General features: G+C 35.1%; 1 protein-coding gene across 5 annotated transcripts in view; it reads right to left on the bottom strand.

Moving 5' to 3' along the window:
- Positions 1–12744, bottom strand: part of PDS5A (PDS5 cohesin associated factor A) — a 79067-nt gene that overhangs the window by 29438 nt on the left and 36885 nt on the right. For all 5 annotated transcript variants that reach the window (XM_083836222.1, XM_083836225.1, XM_083836224.1 and 2 more), the window contains 6 exons: positions 12473–12553; positions 10210–10350; positions 9030–9145; positions 8124–8218; positions 7096–7241; positions 2328–2479 (listed from right to left, as the gene is read on the bottom strand). In XM_083836222.1, coding sequence (XP_083692348.1) covers positions 2328–2479; positions 7096–7241; positions 8124–8218; positions 9030–9145; positions 10210–10350; positions 12473–12553 — 731 coding nt within the window. The remainder of the gene's footprint in view (positions 1–2327; positions 2480–7095; positions 7242–8123; positions 8219–9029; positions 9146–10209; positions 10351–12472; positions 12554–12744) is intronic.

The following is a 12744-nucleotide window of genomic DNA, read 5'->3' as shown; positions in this document are numbered from 1 at the left end:
GATGACCACGAATATGGAGTTACCTCAAGGCACCCCAATAATATTAAAGAAGACTTGGCTTTTTCCCTTTGGGCGTACATTTTTTACTACTGATGACTCCAATGACTACATTACTTGGGGGACAGGATCTTCAGATCTCAGGAGATTGGAGGCATCACAGCTATCTACTTTACTAATTTCTGAACACTGCTGTAGCCCATGTCTCCACAGATACGTCTTCCAAAAAAGCTGTCAATACAAACAGTGCAACTGTATTATGACTTCCCTGGTCCATGTCACTTAGGGTACGTATTTACTAGTAGGTAATACCTCTGCAACAAAGACTTTTCTCCTGTGAGGAAAGTCATTGGCTAACGTATCAAGAATGAGCAACGGGTCAGTGTGTAAGGCGTGGTTATTCTGAGCCATTCCCTATGCATTTGTTGTAGAACGTGAAATCTCAGAGCACGATAAACCGCCCTTATGGCTTCAAGTTCTCAGTCCTGAGTACACAAACTCATCAATAGTTGAGTAACATCAAAACAAGTAGGAAGTGACAGAGTTAAGGATGTCTGGAGAAAATTTGTTCCATTCCACTTCATGCCTGCATACTGTATGACGCTGTGCTATTATCTTCTGAAAGAACTAGTGTTATTCCATGTGCACAATGGAAAATACTCTGAGGCTCAGACAGCTGTTCACCGTTATGTTTTATCCTCCTCCCTCATTATGGAAAGAAAATAGACCAGAGGTTGCTAATTTTGACTTATGCTTGTATGTTTAAAGGACTGAATTGACTGTGTCTTAAAGATAATAGCATTTCTACGGCTCTTCTAGTGCTTAAAGTACTAGCTTTCTAATTCTGAACAATGATAACATTGAAATACATTTACTTCTCCATTCTGAGCACATCAACCCAATGCAACTGAACAAGAATTTCATTGTCAATTTAAAAAACAGCAGAATTTGGATTAAAATTCAGGCTGTCAAACTGAACTAGAGGAATGCTGAGAATCAAGCCGCCAATCTTTCAGCAAACAGCTTACAATCAGTGCCTGCTCATGAAAAGGCTGACTTAAATGGCTCAACAAGACTTTTAGAAGAAACCACATTAGAGAAAGAAACTCTGCTTTGATGACAGTCCTTCCTTGAAATTCCTTGTCTTGTTTCCTTTACGGTATTCTGCATTTCCAGTGAGCAGGAATACTGAAAAGATCTGCCACATTCACTGCAGAACTTTGATTCATTCCTGGCTCACAATGAAGCCTGTCTGCTGTATGAGACACGAACATACTAGAAAAAACGTGAATCTCTCCAGGCAAATTAAAGCATATTTGATGCATATGCAAAAGCAGAATTAGCTTTGTAGCTCTGTATGAACTATGTGGGGATTTCCTTATTTTCCCCCACTATTTAACACTTCTATAACAGCAGACTCTCAGCATAATTTTTATGTGTAGAATCCTACAACTGCATCTTTCTTTTTTCTTTTTTTTTTTTTTTCCCAAATAGCAATGAATCAAATATGTAACTCTGACCCACTTATGATCAGCAAGATGAACAGAAGTGAGATCCTTCACCAGTCTTTTGTGATGCCATCCGTAAGAACTAACTATAATAACTGGAAACCGAAGGAGGCTCTTAGCTCATTTGATGCTAAGAAACATTATAAAGCAATGGCTGGATTCTAGGTCTGCTGCATTAAACATCTAGGCTGAAATTCCATCTTTGTGTGATCTCATAGTTTGGCTTTTCTAGTGAAAGACAAAGAATTAACACTGGGAGCTGAAAACTATCTTCCAAAACCTAAGCCAAAATACTTTCCCCTAAGCCAAAATATTATTTCAAAAATTAAAGGGACTGAGTGACAAAACAGGGAAGATTAGACAATGGTGGAAGCATCCCTAACATTTCTTCAGTTTTTGTTCTAACTAAAGGGTCAATTTCCATGTAGCATAGCAAAAGGAGATGTTGCTGTGGTACATACATGTATGGTGCTCACAGATTGACGATTTCTACATGCTAGCCTCTGGGAAGTAAAAGGCAAACAACAATGGGGCATAGTAAAAGCCAAATTTGACCCTTTTTTTTTTTCTTTGCAGAGATTAATGACAATTTACTATCATCACAGGTATACTTCCATCAGCATACAGAATAAATATATGAACAGATAATGCCACTATCCCAAAGATCTTAGCACGTCCTACTAATTATTTAAATATACAGTACTTAAAACCACAAATATGGAATGTACTACAACAGCTTTCTCAGGAAAAGCACATATTTTCATTTTCAGAGTATCTCTTATCACTATACAATTAAAATTAGGAAGGCTTAGGTTGACTCACTTGTCATCAATGCTATTTTGATAATATATGTGCAAAAGTTTATCCTTTATCCAGCTCACTTTCTCTGCAGCATCTTTTCCAGCCTCGGCGTGAAGACAATACTTCTTGTATAGCTGGGCAAGACCCATCATAGCTTCTTTTCTTACTCGCCACTTGAGGGGGAAGCAAAGGAGATGGGAAAGTGGTTTTGGTAAATAAATATCAAACATATACAAAATACAGTAAATTAGAAGCATGAAAGACAAAATGGCCACATTCTGACCTCTTACATTTAGTCACTGCAAAAGCTGAAAAATGCATTTTAGAACCTCTAAGTGAGAATTTGTAAAGCATACATAAGGTGTTTCCTCTCTGCAAAGTATGTATTATCTGTACAGAGTAAGCCAGTGTTTCACTGTGCTGAGCAAAGAAAATTTAATTGTCAGTATATTAAAAAAAAAACTAAGTACAGCTTAACTGTATGTGCATGCCTGAGTAAGTGCTGCCTTAAACCAGAATTTGGAAGACTTACCTATTCAGAAATGGGCACTGATCAGTTGTGGCAGCTTTTATTCACACAACAGCCTTACAGTTGGCACACTTGTCCAGGAATAGAAGATCTAGACCTTAGGTGTAGCTAAACTTGCCAGGGCTTGAACTCTGAGGCCACTTTCCACAATAGCGGGAGAGGCCATCTTTGCCAAAGTCTTTAAGTAATCGCTGTAAGACTCCAGGGATGTCAAAGGGAGGTTTGTTTCTTTTTTTTTTTTTTTTCAAGCAGCAATAAAACGCCTCACTGAAGCTTCCATAGATGGCGTTCCTAGGTTTTCATCCTTATTTTTGGTGGTCACTACTTTATCCACTCACGTAAACAGGAAATCTCCCGTTATTAAACACTTTAACAGACAAGGCCCAAAAGCCCTCTCGCACTGCCTTGCGGAAGAAGTCATACCAGAACAGATGGAGGATTAATTTAGAGAAAGAATAGTGTCTCCCATTGAATGGTTTACATAGGAAGCCTCAGAAGGACCTCACTTCCCTCACCATTCAAAAGAAATGCATGAATTGCAGACTGCAAGGGAGAATTTACTTCAGAACACAGCTAGATGACAACTTTGGTCTTGAACTCCAAGTACTAGCAATGTTCAAATTATTTCACCCTGACAAGCATAGATGTAGACACTGTTATTCACATTGTGCACAACTTCTTCAATCTTGTTAAACTGAGCATTTGCTCTAACAGCACAAAGTGAGATATCACACATTTAATTTCTTAGTATCTCTACTGAGTGATTTCCTTTTCTAGAAAGGCAAAGAAAAGAAAAATCCTGAAGATGATATGGCTTTATGTCAGCACAACAGCCTGCTTAGCATGAGATGATCAAGTTTTATCAACAGATGATGGAGAAAAAAAACCTGCCTTTTTGTATGCACTTCTTAAATATTAAAAAAACACAACAGGTCAAGATTGCATTGACTTTGACAGTATAGCGCATGAGATGTTTTTATGAAAATGAAAAATTTTAGATATCAACAGAGGTTATTGTTCAACTTCTCTGCAGGAATTTGTTTATGCTTGTTGCACATCTATAGCACATTTTAAAGTGTAATCAAGGCGTGAAAGAGAAACGCTTTCAGATAAGTTTTCTTATTCTGCATTCAGGTATAACCATCCAATGCAATACTATCACTTCATTAGATCTTCTATGTAAGACAGCAAGGATGGCAAAACTGTTGTCAGGACACAAAGGAGAAGGATTACAAGAAATGATTCTATAAAATTTAAGCCTAAAATGAAAGCAGAGTACTTAACGAGGGATTATAAGAAGGGAAGTTTGGATTGTCAACAGATTCCTGATCCCTGAAACTGCTGCAGAGAGCAGAGGTCAGAGAAAGCAGCTTTGGACAGAACACGAGGCACTGGACAGGCTGCTTAGAAAATGCTTTGAAACATCATGGAAGCAGTCACCCAACAGGAAACACAGGAAAAAAGAATAAGGTGCTACTGAAAGTTGAAGCAACAAACAGTAGGGTAAAAGATGAAGGCAAATAAAAAAAGGGGAAAATAACGATCACTTTCAAAGGGAGCAACTAACAGAAGTACTACCCTGATTTAATTAACAAAAGAATTTTGACCATCTTAGCTTCCTTGGTTAACTAGCACAACTAAACTCCTTCACTGAAGACTGCAGGGCTGAGTTATAGAACTGTTAAAGTTCAAGATAACTCCTTAACAGATGGAATCTATGTCTTCAAGAGAGTTAAGAATAAAAAAATCTCAAATATTCCTCCTTCAGCTGAGAAAAGCCGCAGTGTTTGTTAGTACATACGGCAAACAAGGAGTCAAAACTAATTCATGCAGAAAGTCTTAAAGAGAACTAGAATAATGGGATAATTCCCATGAATAATTCCTATGGCTTCTCATTCCACAGCTTCTCCAAGCTGATGATGTGAAAGTCTGTTCCCATTAATGGACTAAGTCTCTAGACCACAAAGACTGTTTGGGGAAATGGGAACGTAAGTCAGCTTTCAGAAACTCTCCTCTAATTTCTTAGATTCTCAAGGTTATTCCAGCATAAAGGGAAATTTTTATTTTATTTACTTATTTGTTTTTAAAGTCTCCTGAAACTAACTATTCTAAAAAGTGAAGACACTAGGAAGACATTAGAGATGGTGCTCTAATGGAAAAGGGAAAATTCCTCAGGACAATTCTTACCAAAGACTGGATTCCAGTTTTTTTTGAAAGTGTCTGTTTCCAGAGATGCTTTTTCAACTGGACCAGTAAAACCTGTGTGGGTTGTTGTTTTTTTTTTGTCATTTTATTTTATTTTTATAGCTGTAATCATTGCACAAAATGCCCTTACAGATCGAGTTACCTAAGGACATTTTATAAAAAATGAAGTACTGCCTTTTAGCCAAAAACTTATACTCTTAAAAAAAAAAAAGCTATTAGGCTACCTCTATTAATAGTGTGACAATTAGAATATAGTCAGGAGAAAAAACATGTTGCATACATGGTATAACGGTTAGTATGCTTTAATTTTAAATTGTTCTAAATTTCACTTTGGTTTACAAAGGCAACACTGAAAGGAGATTAGTGTGTTTAAATAATCAGCATTTTACTTCAGCCTGTTTGATGAGTGTTGTTCTTACTACAGTATCTGTAATCATTTGACAGATAACTGAAGGCCCCCCAAAATGAGATGAAGTCAAATTTATGAATCATTACATATGAGTTTGCAGTGGATTTGTCAAACAGTGACCCAAATAAAAGAGGTAAATGCAGTCAGCAGAGGATCAAGTTCTTAAAAGCAAAGGAATAATTAAAATAGGTATAATGCATTATGTCTGGAACTGAAAAAAAATCCCGTGGAAAAAAGTATGAAGACTGTTGCAAGGATGTATCAATGCCCCTCTCCCAAACTGAAGGAAATAAATCTTAAAAAGAATAATATGCAGAAAGTTTACAAGTGCTTGATATTCACTGTATAACACATTTCTATTTACAAAGAAATACTATACTGTTACGGTCTACTTCAAATCGCTCAGCATCTGTTGTAGTTATTTCTAGTTAATCCTCAACTTTTATTTTTCCTCAGGATGTAGTTTCACTAAAGCTCTCACCCGAGATTTTTATGAAAGAAACACCACCTACAGTTGAAGTTATTCTTCACTGATTAATGCCTGAAAAGGCACCCAAACTGTTGATATGCAGTATCATCAAACCCAGGACTGGTGTGAAATCACCACAACAAACATATCAGTAACATTAAAAAATACCACGCTGGGTTTAAGGCTATGCAAATCGAAAATTCCTAGCTCTGTAGAAAGAAGTATTACAATTGTACAACTGACTGCCTGTCACAAAGCGAAGGATGGTAAAGGAAAAGAGAGATGCTATGTAGGAGACACTAACAATCATCCCAATCTGAATAGGTCAAAGTCCTGGCAGGTAGTGGTGGCTGGACTAAGAATTCTTAGATCTCATAAGTTACTTTTTGGGGGGGATATTTTTTTTGATGGCTGAAGAAGAAGGAAGTGATTTCTCTTAATCACTCCTGAGAAGTGACTAATGTTAAGCGGCAGGTACAACTAATTGAAGATTCGCTTTATAGTAATGAACATAATATATTCAAAATCAGAATTTCTGTTTGTGCAAAGACAACAAATCCCTTTTCTCCAAACCCATTACAGTAACATTTTCATCTAAAAAGGCAAACATAAAAAAGAGAAAAATATTTAAAAAGAAATAAAGGGACTATCTAGAATGATGTGGTTTATAGAAAGGACGCTGCATACCAAAAAGGAACAGTTACATACATTAAACTTGAACTAATTGGTGCAGATGCTGTGGACACCTATCAAGTACAAACAGGTTCAAGAAAGAACTTGATAAATTCATAGAAGAAAGTTCCCTTGAAAGCTATGATGAACATGATCAAGGAGATTTAAGAAATTGACAAATTGCTCTAAGCCAAAAACTGATATATAAGACAATATAAGGCTATAGGGACCTTTGGCCTAAACCTACGTGGCTACTCTAATGCTCTTACAGGATGACCGTATTCCTCAAAAACGATGACTGTACTTGCTTGCCTACACTTGATTAGTGTCTCCACAATATGCTCTCTTCATTAAGATGCTCTGGTAAGAAAATTTTCCCCACAGCTTTCTAGTTAACAGTTAACTATAAGATCTTCTATTTCTGAGGCTTTGGTAAAAGTTAAAACAAAAAAAAACAAATGATATTAAAGGCAGACATTCCTGGAAATAAAATATTAACACTTACCCGTTTATCTAGTGTTCTTTCCCTTACAAAGCCAAGCAGCTGGTCATTAACTAAAGAAAGATCTCTCTTGCCCGCAGTAATAATGGTAACAATAACATCATGTCGAATAGCTTCCTCTGGGTCATGGGATCTAACTTTCAAATATTCTGTTATGAAAATAAACAATGAAAAGTTTGGCTTTTTTATTTAGATATTATGTATTCTGATTTATTAATATTCATAATTACAAGTTAAATTTGCATATTCTGTCACATATCACAATTTTAGTATCTATTAAACATGGAACTGCCTTTAAGAAACACCTATTCTACCATTTTCTATATTACATTAATATATATATATACACACATTTAAATATCAAAAGATTATAAAAGTGAATAGCTTTTACAGTAACCTCATTTGCAACAAGCAATGATGTTAAATAAAACTGATTAGAATATATTGAAACTAAATAAAGTTGGGAAGGAGAAAAAAAGCAACTCATTCGCAAAGACATAACAAGGTAAATAATTTAAAAATATTAACAGTTGCTGAAGGTTAGCTCCCATCAAAAAATAACAGTATTTTCAGTTAGGCCTGAAATTCTGCTCATAGTTAGAATGATGGTGAACTAAAGGAAGAAACTTCATATTTTAGACCAGCACAATGGCTTCTTCTAAATTCAGTGTGTTCTCCAGTACTCTCTTCCACTTATTTTTGAAAATAATTCAGTACATTGTACAAATATTTTCTTTGATGTGCCAAAACTTTCATTAGAATCTGAAAATACTTTAAAACTCAAGCTGCAACGGGTAGCTTCTTAAAGACTCTTACAAAGCCCACACAAAGTCGCGCATTCCATGTGCAAGTGTGCTCTGTCTCATGCTCTTGTCTTCATTAAGAAGCAATTACACATTAGTTAGTTCTTCCATTCAGTATCATGCACTTGGTCTGATACATTTTGGAACTATACTGCTATGTGCAGAAAAAATTATGTTCTTCCCTGCTCGTATCTTAAATTATTCTAAACACCAGTATTAGCATCTCACCAGTGAGGTCTTTTGCTAAGTCTGGGTGGTTCATTAAACAATGACTGGCGAATTTCACACTCTCTAATCTCACAGGGACATGGATATCATTGAACCTAGAGAGATAGGAGATGATGAATGTTAATTTTTAATTAGCCTTGCAAATCAAGATTATTCTTTATGTAGTAACATGTGTTGAAAGTACGTTTCATTAATTATTAGAACACTTTCAGATGGCAAAATAATACATTAGAAATATTTTGAATTTATTTCCATAGTGTACCTCATACAAAAGTTTGTTACTATTTAAATTAGGACTACAATTAAAGAACAAATATGCTACATACAGGTGAAATGCTGACCCAAGGGTCATCATCCATTGACATAAATCTCCACATCTATCAGGTTGACCATCAATCATCACTATATATATATATATACACACACAGATATACACACACACACGTGTATATATGAAATTATACAAAACATATATACCCATATAACATGTACCATTTGAAAACATTCATTATTTTAATGTTGAATTTCTATGTTTACTTAAAAGGAAATATTACTTCGTTCAAAAGATAAATGCCGAATAAAAAAAAGGTACAGTTGCAGATATAGTTGAACAGAAAGTATGACAGCATTATGTGGAATTTCATATTGTGTAATTTCTGCTATGTATCTAATGTAGCTATCTATCTAATCTATATTCCTCTAACTGACAGCAACACAGCGGCATTCAGGTTTTTTATTCTAAAATGTAACTGTATGCAATTCTCTGCTTCAAAGGCTTAAAAAAACAACTAAACAAAAAAAAAACCACAACCACAAATAAAAATATTATAATAAAATAAAAATATTATTAGGAAAATTCATCACAAAAAGAATGTGAATTCAGAACTCTATCCCTATTTCTCTTACCGCCCAAGAAAGCACTGCCAAAGAGGACGATTTTGCGTGGCCAGATCAGAATCTTTAGAGCCAAAGAGTTTAGCCAGAAGTCGAACAACAGCCAAACGTTCTTCTCCATCATTGCTCTAAAAATCAAATAATGAAAAAGAAACTGTAATTTGTTACCTGTGATACCTTAATAATAATTTCTGGCTTCCTTTTCCTCCTGCTTTTATAAATTAGATTAAAAAGCCATTTTGAAATAATTTCTGATAATCTCCAGTCTCCCTAATTAATTAGATGAATATGATGAAAAACATACATACCTATTAATTTAATGTATTACAACCACTGATGGCTGTTCTTTGAAAATTCCTTTCAGGAACAAAAAAAACTATACACAGTAGTTTGAATAATGTATATCTCCAGCAATTTCAACAGTAAATAATCTTATTTTTGCTTTAAAACATACTTAAAGACTTCTGTGCATGTGGAAAAAACACCAATTAAGATTTTCTAAATAGATGGGCACTAATAAAAGATATTAAATTGATAGGATGTAATTAAATTGTTTTTTTTTATTATTTCTATTTATTATTTTTTTTTATTGTCACCATACCCTATATGTACAAACACAAACACACTTCTTCACAATTCTTTCTCTCTCCACTTACAATCTTATGAGTCATATAGATATTTAATTAAAACAGCAACAAAAAACCACAACCAGGATAAATGAACCATTTCAAAAGATTCAAAAGCAGTCACCTGACTTACTAGCTGATTACAAATCCAACAAAATATTTGGAAATAATTCCTCTATTATTAAAACATTCTTTTGTGAAATAAATTCTGTAAATCGATATCGAAGCTGACACTTGCATTCCATGAGTAAAGCCAACCACAGCCCAATTACTTTATAAATTCCAAGTGAAATCCAAAGTATATACAAATTTTACATTACAATCCATTACATATGGATTTATGATTGCAATGATTATATATTTTGTGCGTACATAACATCCATTTGCAAGCACAGAAAGTATGCAATTGTGTACAATGCTTCAGTATTAATAATAAATGTAATACTAAACAAACTGATAAATATAAAATTTCTTTCACTCTAGTAGAACACATTAAATCTACAGCACCTCTCTCTTTAATATTCATGTAAATTGTATTACTTGTCTCAAGCTACACTGTAACCTACCTTCAGTTTGAATTCAAGTTGTGGCATGACTGACAGCAGTAAGTGAGGATCTATGGCAAAAAGCTCTTGTATCAAGTCAAACACATGTTCTGATAAGTCACTTACTGAAGACTTTCCCAGTACCAGAACCTGGTTAAAAAACTAGAATGCAAGTGTTATTGTTTATAAGATTTGCCTTCATTAATGCAAATATTATTTTTACAAATTATTTTAACCTAAGATATCATTTATACTTCAGTTCTATTGGAAAGTACTCAATACACATTTTTGATTCCATCAAAGCATTTCAACCCTTACAGTTTTGGTTCAAGCAAATTAAAGACAAACATCCTCCAAAATTCAGTTCTACTACTTCTATCATATCAATTAATCCACAGAATCACAGAACGGTTTGGGTTAGAAGGGACCTTAAAGGCCAGCTAGTCTAACCCCCTGCCACGGGCAGGGACACCTCCCACCAGACCAGGTTGCCCAAAGCCCCATCCAGCCTGGCCTTGAACACCTCCAGGGATGGGGCATCCACAGCTTCTCTGGGCAACCTGTGCCAGGGCCTCACCACCCTCACAGTGAAGAATTTCTTCTGAATAGCTAATCTAAACCTACCCTCTTTCAGTTTAAAGACATTACCCCTTGCCCTATCACTACACTCCCTGACAAGGAGTCTCTCTCCAGCTTTCTTGTAGGCCCCCTTAAGGGGCTGGAATGCTGCTATAAATTCAGCCTGGAGAAGGCTCCAGGGACCAACCCCAGCTCTCTCAGCCTCTCTTCACAGGAGAGGTGCTCCAGCCCTCTGATCATCTTCATGGCCCTCCTCTGCACCTGCTCCAATAGGTCCATGTCCCTCCTGTGCTGGGGGCCCCAGAGCAGATGCAGCACTCCAGGAGGGGTGTTAGGAGAGCAGAACGGAGAGGGAAAATTGCCTCCCTCAACCTGCTTCTTTTGATGCAGCCTGAGATATGGTCAACTTTCTGGGATGGAAGTATGTCCTGCCAGCTTATGTCCAAACTTGATAATTTGATAATATGATAAAATTTTATAGTAACTTCATGATAATATAACAACTTGATAATTTAAAATATTACTATACCCCCAGCCAAATTAAATGATAATAAAATAATTAATTTCAAATTGAAGTCCATTATAAGTTGAGAAATAAAATGTATCTTAGTTTTGATTTTCTTGTAATATAAGAGCAATCCAAATCGAATATCATGATGTATTGAAAATATAATGTTTCCCTACTTTTAGTCCATTTTAAAGAATGACACATGACTGTGATAGGTCTTGTAATATTTGAAGGTCATGTATCAAGTTTCTTGGCATTCTAAGAGGAAAAAAAAGTAGCCTAACATATGAATGATTTCTCATGGATTTGTTAATATGTTTGATATGCTTCCTACTAGGTACTACGGATGATAATATTTGAGTAATGCAAATGCTACAAAGCTATTACACACTTGAGCAAGAACATAAGAATAATATTAAATCAACTCAAAGGTCACTGTCTACTATGCTGTTTTCAGCTATAACTAATTACAAAAGCTTAAGGAAACACGGGAATTGGAAAGTGGTACTTGTTAGCGAGACTCCCTGAGCTTTTAAATACTTACTGATTAATCTTTCATGAATTTGCCTAATTCCCTTTTTAATCTACTCTGACTTTAAAGAACACCATTGGCTTCAGCACCAAAGAAAGACAACAGAATGGAACAAGCTACATCTCCCACAAGACTGTAGTAGCTGTTTTAATTGTTAGAACAAATTATTGATATTCATCAAAAGGAAACACAGTAGGAAATATTAAAAAAAACTCAAGTCTTAGTCTTTCTGACTAGAACAAGTTTAGGACAGACAAAATCTATTAAGGAGCTGCTAGTCGAAGTGCTTCATCCTGCAGTTAGGCATAAAATAAGGATGCCTGGTTGCTGGACATACAAAGCACTAACGATTCCTTTTGTTGCAACAGAATTTTTTGGTGCTCAGTAACGCTGAAAGACAGGTCACCTATTTTTACAGCCTAGATTTATATGCTTAAAACTGGAATGGATAAAAATTTATTTCCTCTTCATTAATTTGAAACACCTCACTTTTTTTATACAAACAAACTAATAATATCCTATCTGGAAAAAATGTATTCTTTTAGCTCCATTACCAAATGTGAATTTTATAAGCAATACTGTAAATAAACAAACCTTCAATTAATCAGAACATTAACAAGAATACTCGTTAGTCGTAGTAAATGTGAATGAACTAATTGACATACATTGGCAATACACGGTTCAATGGTCTGGACGGTCCTCTTCAACAGGACTTTTGCAAGATCAAATGCTTGTTTATTAAGGTTCTGAAAAAAAGGGGGGAAAAATATAAAATTTTAAAGACAGACAAGCTAATTCAGTTGACTTCACTTTTCTATCACAACCTTAAAAACCCATGATTTTAGTTAGGTATGTTTTGACACCAATTTATTTATTTTCAAAGCAAACAAAATTCAGTTATATTAACTACAAAACCACAGACTTAGTAAAATCTTTA

Source organism: Anser anser (genome assembly GCF_964211835.1).
Source record: "Anser anser genome assembly, chromosome: 4".
Taxonomy (NCBI): Eukaryota; Metazoa; Chordata; class Aves; order Anseriformes; family Anatidae; genus Anser; species Anser anser.
Note: the sequence above shows the minus strand (reverse complement) of the source record. Positions and strands in the feature narration are given on the sequence as shown.